The 13,797-nt window shown below is 55.7% G+C and overlaps 1 protein-coding gene across 1 annotated transcript; it reads left to right on the top strand.

The window, feature by feature from the left end:
* The first annotated feature begins 648 nt into the window (after window positions 1–648).
* Window positions 649–12,239, top strand: ARF5 (ADP ribosylation factor 5). Its single transcript, XM_050953496.1, has 6 exons — window positions 649–822; window positions 4,053–4,133; window positions 6,009–6,118; window positions 6,992–7,063; window positions 10,639–10,764; window positions 11,586–12,239. Exons 1-6 carry the CDS (start codon window positions 756–758, stop codon window positions 11,670–11,672), a joined length of 543 nt encoding a protein of 180 aa, XP_050809453.1. The 5' UTR covers window positions 649–755; the 3' UTR covers window positions 11,673–12,239.
* The last annotated feature ends 1,558 nt before the right edge of the window (window positions 12,240–13,797 follow it).

Here is a 13,797-nt window from a genome sequence, read left to right as displayed (position 1 = left end):
AAGGTAGGCGGGGGCAGGGCTAGGTCTGGATGTGGGGCTAAGTCTGCCACGAGGCAGAGTTAAGGTGGTGGGGGCGGGGCTCTGTTGGAAGGTGGGGCTAAGTCAGGGGGGGCTCTGCCAGAAGGCGGGGCTAAGACTTCCAGGAGGTGGGGTTCTGTAGGGAGGTGGGGCTAAGGTGGGCTGGGGGGGCTTTGTCCAGAGGCGGGGCTAAGGCGGCCGGGGGCGGGGCTCTGTCCGGAGGCGGGGCTAGGCGGCCGGGGGCGGGGCTCTGTCCGGAGGCGGGGCTAAGCGGGCGGGGCGGGGCTCTGTCCGGAGGCGGGGCTAAGCGGGCGGGGCGGGGCTCTGTCCGGAGGCGGGGCTAGGGGGGCGGGGCGGGGCTCTGTCCGGAGGCGGGGCTAGGCGGGGCTCTGTCCAGAGGCGGGGCTAGGCGGGCGGGGCGGGGCTCTGTCCGGAGGCGGGGCTAGGCGGGCGGGGCGGGGCTCTGTCCGGAGGCGGGGCTAAGCGGGCGGGGCGGGGCTCTGTCCGTAGGCGGGGCTAAGGCGGGCGGGGGCGGGGCTCTGTGCGGGGGCGGGGCTAAGCAGCCCGGGGGCGGGGCTCTGTCCGGAGGCGGGGCTAGGCGGGTGGGGCGGGGCTCTGTCCGGAGGCGGGGCTAAGGCTGCCAGGAGCGGGTGCTGCGGCTGGTTCCGGCCAGGCCTGCGCCCAGCGGCGGTATCGGCAGCCTCGGGGCTCGCAGCGCGGCCTCCCCTCCCGCCGCCATGGGCCTCACGGTCTCCGCCATCTTCTCTCGGATCTTCGGCAAGAAGCAGATGCGGATTCTCATGGGTGAGGCCAGGCCGGGGGGGGCGATGCTGGGGCCCCCGAGTCCCCTCCCCGCTGGGTGGCGGGCGGCTCTGCCGAGCCCCGGAGCGTGGGGGAGTGGGTAGGGTCCCCCCCGGGGCCGGGCTGCAGGGCCGTGGGGGTGGGTAGGGTCCCCCCCGGGGTCTGGCTGCAGGGCCCTAGGGGTGGGGGTGGGTAGGGTCCCCCCCCCCCGGGGCCGGGCTGCAGGGCCCTGGGGGTGGGTAGGGTCCCCCCCCGGGGTCGGGCTGCAGGGCCCTAGGGGTGGGGGTGGGTAGGGTTCCCCCCCCGGGGCCGGGCTGCAGGGTCCTAGGGGTGGGGGTGGGTAGGGTCCCCCCCTCCGGGGCCGGGCTGCAGGGCCCTAGGGGTGGGGGTGGGTAGGGTCCCCCCCCCCGGGGCCGGGCTGCAGGGCCCTAGGGGTGGGGGTGGGTAGGGTCCCCCCCTCCGGGGCCGGGCTGCAGGGTCCTAGGGGTGGGGGTGGGTAGGGTTCCCCCCCCCGGGGCCGGGCTGCAGGGCCCCGGAGGGTGGGGGATGGGTAAAGTCTCTCCCCACCCCACAGCAGAGGGCTCTGGCTGCAGGGCCTTGGGGGGTGGGTAGGGTCCCCCCTGAAGGAGTGGGGTTGGGTTGGGCTGGGTTGCAGGGCTGGCAGGGGAAGTGGTGTTAACCTACCCCCATGGCCAATGCCTCTGGGGTAGCTGGGCCCGGTGACATCCCCTCCTGCCATGGGCAGTGTGGTTGGCAGCCTGGCTGCTGCTCCTGGAGTGGTGTAGGGGGAGCCTTGCCCTTGCCCAGCTGCCAGCGCTAGCTCTTATCCCAGAGAATCGGGGACAGCATCGGTCCCTGCTGGAGACTTGCTCTGCCTTGGTCCAGTGGCGCTGAGCAGCCCTGCCAGGCATGGGCATCTGCCCTCCCTGCATTGCTGGGGTGACTGTTATCGCTGTCTCTTGCCCTCTTCCAGGAGGAGCACAGACTCGTCCCCCCGACCTTGAGACCTATACGGCAGTGGGATCCTGTACCCTGCCCCCTTATGGAGCATTGATCTCTGCTGCAGGGTTTATAGAGAGAGTCCATCCAGCAAAGCAGCCCTCACGGAAGGGGAACCCCCCTCATGGGCTGAGCGATGGGGACCTCTGGTCATAGGATCCTTGGACATTCCTTGGCTAGAAGGGCCTCTGCAGGTAGCAACAGGATTCCAGGTTGTAGCTTCTGGGTCTGCTCCATGAGCCCTTGGTGGCAAAAGGGCTAGACTCATGTCCTTGAGCCTATCCGGGCTGGCTGAGCCAACAGCCATGAGAGAAGGCTCTGGAGAGCATTCAGCTGTCTTCGGTGTGGGGCTTGGACCACGTAACTGTCAGACCCTGAAACACGGTGTTCACTCTGAAATGTGATTCTGATTGGGCCCTAGATCATATATTTATCCTTGTGGCGGCTGGACACCTCCAGCTAACGGACTCTTCCGGTGTGGCTGGGCACGCCTATCTTGTCAAGACATGCTGGAATTCAGAGATGGGATATGAACCACTCTGCTGGGGTCAGCGGGACTGTGTTTCCCAGGCTCTGTCTAGTGCATTTTAAACGTTGTTGGAAGGGAAGTGTCACCAGTCAAAGGCTGTGTGTGTGAAAGTCTTCGGGTCAGCTCTTCTGGGTTTGAGTTGCTGAGGTACTTCTGGCTGGTCACTGTGCAGTGCATAATGCAAACAGATGGCTGTGAACCCTGTCAGCAGAAAGCAAGGGGGTTTACAGAGACTATCCAAGCAGGGGCTTGACCTGAGCTGGGGTCTCTCAGCTCAGTTGCAGTGCAAATAAGTAACAATAATGGAGGATTTTGGGGAGAGTTCCTGCAAGATATAGTGGTGCCTCAGCTCAGTGTCAGGGCCCTAACCAATTTTAATGAGCAGAAGGTCCTAGCTTTTTGACAGGCACGCTGACCGGAGTTCTCCAGTTGCATGCAAGGTGTGGCCTAGGCAGTGTCTGTGCAAGCTCCTTTCTAACTCCTCATGTCCTGTTTCTGACTTCGAGGGGTGTTCAGTCTCCATAAGCCAGTCGAGGGCCAGCAAGGCAGGGCCCCTTGTGCTGGTAGTTTTGCGAGGTGGACAACTGGGCTGAGACCCCAGCTCGCTACTTAGCGGAGTCCCAGAAGAGCCGTTGGGTGGTAGTGGCTCTTGGCCAATACTGACATGGCCCGGATCAGAACAGCACCTTGGAAGTGTGAGTCTCCTTAGCCTATTCCTGTCACTCTGGGCCACCCTGCTCCCTGGGTAATGCCCTTCTGAACCACCCTCCTTGGAAAGTTTGGGACTACAATGTCGGTCAGGTCAAGCAGAAGAGAAAAGGGAAGCAGAATTCTCTAGGCTTGAAGAACTCCCCATAGATTCCTGTTGTCTCTGTAGGATGCATCTGTTCTATTGACAAGCACCTTGTCTTTCCTGAGGGGGAAACTCTAAACTGTGTGGGCGTTCACATGTTCTGCCTTGTACCGGACTCTGCCTCTGAACTGGAAATGACACTTCTAGATAGGGCTCTAGAGACATCTGCTCTTCTGTGATGGGGATTACAGAGCTGGCCTACGCTAGCAATTCCTGCCCTGGTCATCATGTCAAGGACAGACTGAAGTGACTCCTCTACAACTGATACCAGCGGCCTAGAACTGAGCAGAGTGGTGACGGAGGGAGTGGAACATTTAGGAATCTCTCCTGATTCTCCCCTCCTGGTGCTCCGAATTGATCTTCACAGAGAGCTTTGTGGAGGGGGAAGTTGCTGTTAGATCTCTGCCCCACAGCGTGTGGATTTGCTTGGTGTTCTCTGGGATAACTCATGCTTGGAAAGCTGCAGAATGCCGCGCGAGTGGTGGGTTTTGTTCTGGGCAGACCTCTCGCTTGCTTTTCCTGAATGAATGAGCTGTGGCTGTTTTGGGGGTAAGCTGCACACAAGGGGCCGTGGGTGGGTTTGTAGGCTGTAAATTTGGTAGCCCTTTGTAAAGCTATCTTGCTAGGATGGCTCTGTCTGAGCCTCTGGGAGCATGTACTTGGCTCTTGGAGCTGTTAGAATTGTCTGCAGCATCTCCTAGAAAGAGGGGGTGCTGTATACTGGGTCAGTCAGACTCAGGAGGGAAACAGGTTATGGGGGCTTTAGGCAGGAGCCATGTGTTTATCTGCACCCCGGTGCTGGCAAGTGACACTGGCCTCTCTCCTCTCTCTCTCTCTCTCTCACCATTTCAGTCGGCTTGGACGCTGCTGGTAAAACCACCATCCTGTACAAGCTAAAGCTGGGTGAGATCGTCACCACCATCCCCACCATCGGTGAGTGTGAAAAGCCGCGCCCTGGCTCTGGCTTGCCTCCAAGGCTAGGAGAGGGGTAATGTGCTGTGGTTCGCAAGCTCTGTATAGTGACCCCCATCTCTCAAGCTGAGTCGACAGTGGGGTTGTGCTTCCCTGCAGGTCCCTTGCTGGTTAGCTGGGAGTCATCTCTGAGCGGGGGCTGTATCGTGGCATTGGAATTAGAACGGTTTCTGAAGTCAGCAGGGATGTGTCAGGATGGCTCCTGTCGCATTGCTGAGCTGTGCTACTGGAAGGTCCTTTAAACTGCAGTGTGGCTTGTGCGCCTTGCTGGGCACTGGCTTGACTTGAGGAGGTGCCCACGTCTCGTGGGGCTAGACTTCCCAACAGGCCAACGAGCGAGACCCAAGCCCAGGTCCTTGCACAGTCCTGGCCTGAGGAGCTAACAATCCAGTCTCCTGATAAAATGGAGCCATCCCGGTATCTCTAATGCTGAGGAGGTCGGTCCTGCACACTGGCTTGGCTGGGGCAGCAGTACAAGTTCAGACCACATGCAAGTGCAGTCATTGTCCGTATGTTCCTAACCGCCCATGCTCTGGTGTCTCAGCCCTGCTCACTTCGGACACAGCATACGAGGAGCTGGTCTGACGGTAGCATGACTGCAGCAGAAGAAAGAGGCTTCCTGTTGGTTCGTCTCTGTGGTGTTTATCTTAAATGTTTTATGTGACGCTAGTGTTGAAAGTGATGGACTTGCCTGGGCAAGGCACAGCAGAGGCAGATGCTGTGCAAACGCCCCCACACAACACTGTCAGTAGACCTCATTTCTCTGCTGTTATTGTCCTGGGCTCCTTGCCAAGTTCTACTGATTCTCCACTGCCCACAGCCCCCTACCGTCCCAGCCCTGGGCTTCCCATTCACAGCTCTTCTGATGCCCCCCAGTCCCAAGCTGCCACCCCCCCGGTATTCCGTTCCCTGTCACCCCACCCCCATGTTTCTGTCTCTGATGCTTGTAAGTCTGAGAGCTGCCAGGTCTGCAGTGGCTGTAGAGGTGCCCATGGTGGCATGTGCACAGGTTCACCTTAGAAGAGCAGATGACTGGGTTGCTGGGATGGATCATTGGGTCACATGGTCTAACTGTAAACATCATCTGACCTTAATTTGGTCTTCACAGTGAGTCCAGCAGAGCTTGTATTTCTCAGCTGTGCAGAGCTCTACTGACTGTGGTAAATGTCTTTCTCGGTGAATTTTTAGAATGGGGGTGCGTGTGGGTTGCTTATTTCTGATCATGAGAAATGTGGTCAGCAGACAGGGCTATAGATGGAAGTGAACGGCAGTTACCTTGGTGCAATTCTAGCCTGAGATGTAGCTGTGTAAATATGTCTATCTGATGGTTCTTGACATCTGCTCATCATGTGTGTTCAGAGTTGTCTACCTGCTTGAGAAACAAAGTAGGTAGATGTGACTTGTGCACCACTGGACAGAACCACTTAGTGAGTTCTAGGGTTGCTAAGTCAGAGTTTGTCATGCAGAATCGTCTGCAAGCAGTAAAGGAACTCCAGCCTGGGTGAGTTTACTGGTAGTGGCTGGGAAGCAGCTTGCTGAGGGATCATCCATTACCCCTCCCCCAGATGTGCTGGTGGGAGGAGAAGGATGCTGCACCCCACCTTCATCTTACTTAACACACCCCTGTGATGCTTGTCACCCCATGAATCCTCCCTCCCCCGACTCAAAAATCCCCTGAGGTCTTGTGGCGTCTCTGCCGGCAGTGGCTGGTGTTTCCTGTAGTGCGCGGCTGTGGTCTGCAGGTTTTCAGGCTGCCATGGTGATTAACCATCTTCAGCAGAGACTCGCTTGCGTCTTCAACCCTGTCTCCTCTCACTCCTCCTGTCGCCCTCGCAGGATTCAATGTTGAGACAGTGGAATACAAGAACATCTGCTTCACCGTCTGGGATGTAGGTGGCCAGGACAAAATCCGACCCCTGTGGAGACACTACTTCCAGAACACACAGGTGAGAGGAGCTGCAGAGGCACCGAGAAAGAGCCCTCTGGACATGATTATTGTACAGGGATCCACTGAGGCCTCCCCTCACCTGTCTGCCTCAGGATAGGAATAGGAAATAGTAACTGCTTCCATGGCAAAGAACTGGGGATGAGATGTGGACCTAGTCCCATGGATGCTGCTCCTGCCCTGCTCATAGGAGCTAGATCACTTTGGCCTTCCCAGCATTTCTGGGTGACCCTCTGACCCCTCTCCCTTCTTGCGGGGGAAGGGCAGTACCACTGTCACATTGGTAAAGAGGCTAGGGCTTGATTGGGCATTGGTAGTGGCAGGTTGTTCTCTTCCTGAGATGATTTAACCAGGGAGTATGGCTGGAAGGCAGCTCCTTGCTCCCCACATGCAGCAGCCTGTGTTGAGCTTTTGGGAGTTGTCCACACCTTCGCTGCACCAAGCTGGTGCAGTGACCCTGCCTCTGAGTCTGCCTCTTTCAGAATGAGGCAGGGAAGGCGCCTCTGCTCTGAGCCATGAGTAACTTCCTTTGTTCAGCACAGCGAGGTGCTGAATGTTGGGTGTCTGAAAACTACCCCAGGGCATTTCCCACCCCTGGTCTCTGTGCAGCAGAAGTGGCAAGAAGAGATGTGGGATTTTCCATTGAATGAAGATGCATGCAAGCCCTTGTTGCTGATCTATAGAATAGCTTTGGAGAAGATACGTGGTTGGGGGTATGGTGGGAAGCAGTTGCCACATTGGCAGTGATCTCAGTTGCCATTCCAAAGTGTTGGAAAGAGGCTTGTTCCTCTGGATTTGTGTAGTGTGCCCCTCACTGTGGCATTGGTGCCTGCGCTGTGTGAACTGTCTCATGTCTGTCTGCTTTCTTCTACAGGGCCTCATATTTGTTGTGGACAGCAATGACCGAGAGAGAGTGCAGGAGTCTGCAGATGAGCTGCAGAAGATGGTGAGTGCTGGGGGTGGTTTGGAGAGAGACTGCATGTTATCTCCGTAGGGTGACTTGGGCTTGGGGTGACTGGTGGGAAGGTGGAGAATAGTTAGGTGGGATCTTTCTGGTGTGAAAGCCTAGGAGCTCACAGGGCTAGTAGGACATGGATCTAGGGTGGCCGAGGCTCTGCTAGAGCCTGGTGTAGAATTCCTATCTCAAGGTAAGTTGGCGTGTGTGGAGCAGGGGCTCAAAACCAGTGGAGCCTGCTTCCCAAATGTGCTTATCCCTAAGACTAGGCGTCTAGATGCTATTGCAACGCACTCGCATGCATGCAGAGGTCACTTATACAGTCCTCAAAATTCCTTGTGTTTGGAGTAAATGTAACGCTACTGCTTCTTCCATAGTCATGCCTGCTGTCTACTGACTCCCTGGGGGAGTGGGTAGGGGGTGTGACTGACGTTCTGACTCTTCGGGTGCTGAGACATGAAGTCAATAGGAACTTGGTATTCAGCGTCTCTTACTGTGTTGACCTACAGGGTGAAATGCACTAACAGCTAGTTCCAGAAATCAGAATTGCATACACATGCCATCCCTTTAGACTAAACCAGTGTCTGCCAGAAATGTTCCATAAAACCATAGGTGGGACATATTAAACTCACTTATTAAAACAAACCAAAATTAACCAGAGCCAAGTATAGAAAGTGTCTCCGTTAGCCCCAGTCTAGCTTTTTCTCTGGATGCAGAGAAGGCCTTTGAGTGGGTTGAATGGACATATTTAGTGGCAACCATGAAATGCATGGATACAGGATGGCTCCTAGAAATGCTGTCTCTCACCAGTGACTGTCAAAACCAGCCTGCAAGTAAGTGGAGGCCTGGGACTGTTTCCTCAGCATATGTTGAACAACAGTGTTACAGGGAAGCTGCTTCATGTAGATCCAATAGACACATTTACCACGTGGCCATTCTACCAATGTGCTAAAAAGGACAGCTCATCTACCCCTAAACTGTACAACCATTACCACTTTCTCATTTGTGGAGGGCTTGATAATTAGTGTCCCATTCCAGCTATAAAATGCCAGTCCTCTCCTGCATTTTCAGGGGGATACAATTCATTTTTCTGATAGAAAGTATGTATTTCAGCCAGTAATCTCTGTTCTGGGCCAGTGGGTCCTATGCCCGCTGTTCTGGGGCAGCGGGTCCTATGCCCCCTGTGACCCCCTATCAAAATACAAAAAGCGGCTAGATGACCTGCTTCTTCAAATACCACTCCTCTACAGCAGTATCCCATTCCTACTTTTGCTGCCGGTCCCACTCCCTCATCTACTATTGTAGACAAGTCTGGATTATAAGTCCCACAAGACAGAGATCAATTCCGTACAGTGCCATGATGAAATACACATGCGGCGCTCACTTTGAAAATCTGATCACAAGTGTCACAAGCACTTGGCTGCTGGTGTGCACCAAAATGCTGAGCTTTCCTGGAAGTCTCGCCCATTGATGATAACCAAAAACTGGCTTCAGTAGAGCATGAAGGCTGAGAATTCAGGTGTTCGGTCAGGCAACTCCAAAATTGAAGATTTCTACTGAAAAGTCAATGGGGCTCCAATGGTGCCCTGGTGTGTGTCCCATGGACAGACTCCCAGAGCGTTCCTGGTAACAAGGCTGTCAGGAATGGACAGTACATCCTAGGTAACATCGCAGGAGAAACCTTGACTCTTGAGTGCTTGGTCTCTGTTAATGCTAATTTTTGGATGTGATTTTCTCTGAGCACTGCTCCCTTTCTGTGAAGCTGCAGCCTTAGCTGTGTGCCTACTGCCCTGAGCCAGTCTTGGGAGAACTCGAGTTTCAAGCACCCCTCACCCTAAAACCACTGACCCCCTATTCTTCCATCCTCAGTGAGGATGAGAAAATAAACTGAGCCTGAAAAGCTGCCCAGTATTTGCTGTTGTGAACTGGGTGCTGGTGGCTCCTCTGGCCTGCACAGGGCAGCAGGAGATCACGCCCACAACTCAAGCAGCTGAACCAGCTTTTCTTCAACTGTGAGAAAAAAAAATTTCCTTTGGGCCGAGCCTGATTGTAGGCAAATCCCAGGCCCAAAGCCGGAGGAGTTGGGGCTTCTTGGCAGCTGCAGAGGCAGGATGAGAGTGGGAGCTCCACCAGAACCTTCAGGCTCTTTGGCCGGCAAACACGGCAGTGAACTCCCCCTGTCCCACCCCAGCAGAGGTGCTCTGGAGCAGGGCTTTGGTGCTCAGCTCATGCTGACCCTGTCCTTGCTGCATGTCTCTGTTAATCCGGCAGGTGGCAGCAGCACTACATGCACTCAAGCATTACGACAAGGGGCTGGGGAAAAGTGGGTGCCTGGAAGAGAGGAGTCTCGCCTCGGTTCCAGCCCTGATGAACTCACAGGCTGAGACCTGCAGCAAAGGAAAGGGGGAAGGAAGGCGTAGGGGTGCCTGAGCGCAGCGTTGTGCCATATGTAGCTGCCTGGTTCTGACTTGCCTGACTGTGGTCTCCAAAAAGGAGTATGCAGCTAGAGCACCGCCTGGCTACCCGAGGGAGAAAAGGGAGTTGTTCCGGGTGTAGCGTATAGCATGGAAATAGGTCTGAGGACACGCCGGCTGAGGGAGTGGGCTGCTGTTAGTACCTTAACTTAAAGAAAATCCATTCAGTTAGAAAAATCCTTCTCTCCTGAATCCGAGAGAACCTTGCACTGACACAGAGCAAAACCCCGACGATGTGTCTCTCTTGTGGAGCAGGCCCGCACGAGACTAGCCACAGTGGGGGCTGCCCATGGTGCAGAATACAGGAATATTTGCCTTATGGCTACATGGCATGTGTTTGCACCCAGTGGCCCTGGGAGCCAGAGGGGTTCAGACTGTCAGAGGGAGAAGGGAGAGCCTGGGTGTGAGCCGAGGAGGCTGGAGGGGGGAAGAAGGAACACGCTCGAGAGGAGCTGGAGAAAGAGGGGTTCTGTTTTTGCCATAGCTGCCCTGGGGGATAGTGCGTGTGACATGAGGATGAGACGCTGGATAAGCTGGGAGGGATGGAGAGGTAGCGACTGAAATGCAGGGAAGCTGAGGAAGAACAGACCCTGAGGGATGTGGGGGGCCCAGCAGAGGGCTCAGGAGGAGGTGGCCGAAGAAGCTTTAAGTTGAAGCATTCAGCCCCTCACGGTAGAGTTGTAACACGCAAATGGTCTGTCCTGTGACCAGAACTTGACTGTATGTGAGGTCAGGGCCCCACTGCGCTGTGTGCTGCACAGACACCCTGCCCACGGAGCTCACAGGGCCAATACACAAGACAGGTGACAATGTGGGGAGGGAGGCAGGGTTTACCCCCATTTTAGCAGCTGGGGAACCGAAGCACTGAGAGAAGTGTCTTGCCCAAGGTCACCCATGGCATCTATGGGAGAGGTGGGAATTGAACCAGATTTCCTGAGTCCCGGTTCAGTGCCCTGTCATTGAGCTGTCCTCTCGTCACTCTGGATTGGTCCCTAGGAGACTGCAGTAGGCTAGAGCGGGCTGAGTGAGCCAGCTGGTTTCACAGCCTCCCTGCTCAGCCGTGGCTAAGCTGCTTTTCCTGCTCTGTTCCAGCTGCAGGAGGATGAGCTGCGGGATGCAGTCTTGCTGGTGTTTGCGAACAAGCAGGACATGCCCAATGCAATGGCAGTGAGTGAGCTGACCGACAAGCTGGGCCTGCAGACACTCCGCAGCAGAACTGTAAGTGTACCCAGAGTCCCGCGGTTGCCAGGAGAGGCTGTCCTGAGATTGCGGGAGGGATTGTAGCCTAACTGCTCCGTTCTGACTGCCTCTCCCCCCATCTCAGCAGCTCTCCTTGGCTCAGTCTCATGGGCTGTGACGCTGAAGCAGAGCTGTGAGCTGGGGGCCTGGAGTGGGTCACACGGGCTGCTGCAGGATTGAGAGGTGACTTGGCAGAGTGGTGTGCATGGAGCTTGCACTCTGCCTGGCCCTACCTGGCACAGTCCATCTAATTTGGTATATCTCCAATTATTAATCTCCTAGAACTGGAAGGGACCTTGAAAGGTCATCGAGTCCAGCCCCCTGCCTTCACTAGCAGGACCAAATACTGATTTTTTTACCCCAATCCCTAAATGGCCCCCTCAAGGACTGAACTCGCAACCTTGGGTTTAGCAGGCCAATGCTCTAACCACTGAGCTATACCTCCCCCCGTCTTTCTCTGATCAGCACCAAACTCTGTCTTGCTTCCCTTTCCGACCCCCTCAGTGGGTTCTCCAGCAATTGTCTCCTATAGGGCTGAAGAGAACTGGAGACCTTGCTTGCTGATGATACATGGCATGTTACAAACTGGCCTATCAGTCCTCATTTCCCAGATGCAGTAGGGTGAGATCATGATCCCCATTTTACAGAGGGCAAAACTGAGGCACTCAGGTCACACTGCAAGCTGAAGTGGGATTAGGGTTTGGTGGTGCTTGGCTCCCGGCCCACTAAATGCTACCTCTCAGCATTAGCTGCTCTGTCTTGCCTGCTGCCTGACTTCCTTCCCTTCCCTTGTTTTTCAGTGGTACGTGCAGGCAACGTGTGCAACCCAGGGCACTGGTCTCTATGACGGACTGGACTGGTTATCGCACGAGCTCTCCAAGCGCTAGTTGGGTGGCCATCCGGCCCACAGACCAGACGAGTGTCGTGCCCACCTGGGATCTCCGTGACGGGTTTAGTTTAGTTTTTGGGTTGTTTTTCCCTCCCCACTGTGACCTCGTCTTAAATGATCCGTGTGTTTATCTGGTAGAACTTGAAGCTTGAGGACTCTTCAGGCAGCTCCACTAGCTGTGCTCCTGCCTTCCGCTGCCCAGATGGCACTTTCCTGCTAACCATCCGACCCAACTGCATGTGTTCTTGTTAAGTGGAGCCTGTGCCATGTCCCAGCGGGGCCTGTTGGAAGGGAGGGAGGGAGGGAAGTGGGGGCGGGGCGTGTCTAAGCACTGAGCGGGTGGCGGTGTTCCAGTTAGCTCCATTGGCAGCTTGTGAGGAAAACCGTAGGTAACTGCTTCGGCCGTCACAGCACTGCAGAACAGAACCGTTTCTCCTTTTTATCCTTCCACGAACTTTATAATTGTCTCTCTTGGGGAGGGTGGGGGGCGGGGCTGGGCTGGGCTGGGACTCTGACTGTGTAATGTGCTATTGTATATCGAGTAATAAAACTCCACCAGTTTGTATCCTATGCCCTACCTCTTTCTCGCCAGCAGATGGTCCCGGCTTTTGTGTATGCGGGTTGGGGTAACTAAGGAGGTTAACATGGGGAGCTACAGGGCCACCCTGTGGTGTGGGAAGCCAGAGGATGAAATGTAGAGAGACTCCTGCCCAAAAGCCCCTCTCAGACCCTGGAGTGGAAAGGTAGAGTCCCCAGCATGCTGTGTGCCTGGCACCAGTTTGAAAAGGAGGGGGCTGGGTGCACTCTGAATGCAGGTGCCAGAAGGATTGTGGCCTGTGGGTGCTCGGCCAAGCACTGTTTATTGCTGACTGTAGCTCCCAGTGTCTCAAGTCATCACCAGAGTGACCTGCCCAAGTGTGGCAACAACAACCTACAGGATGAGACGGTGTCAGCAGCCAGCTGTGCCAGATGTGGAAATGACTGGTGGGATCCAGCTACGTGTCAGAGTGGGAGTTTAATGCAGCGACCGGTTGGCATATGCTTGGCCGATGGACTCAGCAGACCTCTGCGAGACCCTCCCCTTCTCTCCAAGTAGTGATGTACTGCCCGGGCCAGTGCTGGGGGAAAGCGGTGTGCGTGTTGCTTCCCCCCTGCCCCTCCCCTAGCCGCAGCTAGTGAAGCGCTCCCTGAAAACTGGGCAACTTCTATTTGGTAGCTTAAAACTAGAAGGGGGAGGGGCAGTGCTAATTCCAGGCACCAGGGCTTGAAAACTCTGTGTCCTGTCCCCGTGACTCCTGGGGAGGCTGGTGATCAGTCTGCTTCATCCCAACACCTGCCCTCCCGCCTCTACCCAGAATAACCGCCGCCTCCCCAGGTCACGGAGTTATGTGGGCAAAGCCCCTTACTAGGGCCAGTGGTGTTACCTGGCCCCTTGGCTTCCTGCATGTCAGTTTCAGGGTGGTGGGGGTCTGGCTCCTGGGGAAGGAAAGCGGAGTGAGGGATGTGTCTGCTGCCTTCCCCAGGCCACTGGAGAGCTCTGCTGGGGTTTCCTGGGGAGCATGGGCTTGTGATGTGACTGTCCAGTGTAATGTCGTGACTAATGAAGACAACCTGCCTGTTGCCAACACAGCTGTGATGAGAGCGAGCACACCCTCGCCCACAGCTGGACAAGGCTCCATCAGGCAGATGGGAGTGGGAGCCTGAAGGCTCGGCGTTTGCCTGCCTGGTTCCTGTACATACAGACAGCTACATTTGAGGGTGGTCAAACTAGTTTAACAGTATGGAGCTGGGTCAGAGAACACAGAGTATCCCTGTGATATTCTTGCCTTAGACAAAGTGGTATCTGAGAGTTCTCCCCATAGAGCGATGGCTAGAGTGAGGGGAGAGTTTGTATTTTTTTTTTTTGTATTGCTGTCTAACTGAGAAGGGATCTGCAGAAGCTTCCCCCATGTGCAGGTTTTTCCGTAATAGTCCTCTAGGACTAGGGGATTTCTTGGTCCTTCTGGTGCTGGCTGCTGTCAGGGCCAGGATAAGAGTATTGAATTAGCCGGGCCATGCCCTGGTAGGAAAATCCCTACCCACCACCGAGGCAATTTTGTGCATCCACAGGGCTCTGATAACTG

This window comes from Gopherus flavomarginatus, chromosome 1 (genome assembly GCF_025201925.1).
Source record: "Gopherus flavomarginatus isolate rGopFla2 chromosome 1, rGopFla2.mat.asm, whole genome shotgun sequence".
NCBI classification, from domain to species: Eukaryota; Metazoa; Chordata; order Testudines; family Testudinidae; genus Gopherus; species Gopherus flavomarginatus.
This window is presented reverse-complemented; position numbering and strand designations above follow the sequence as displayed.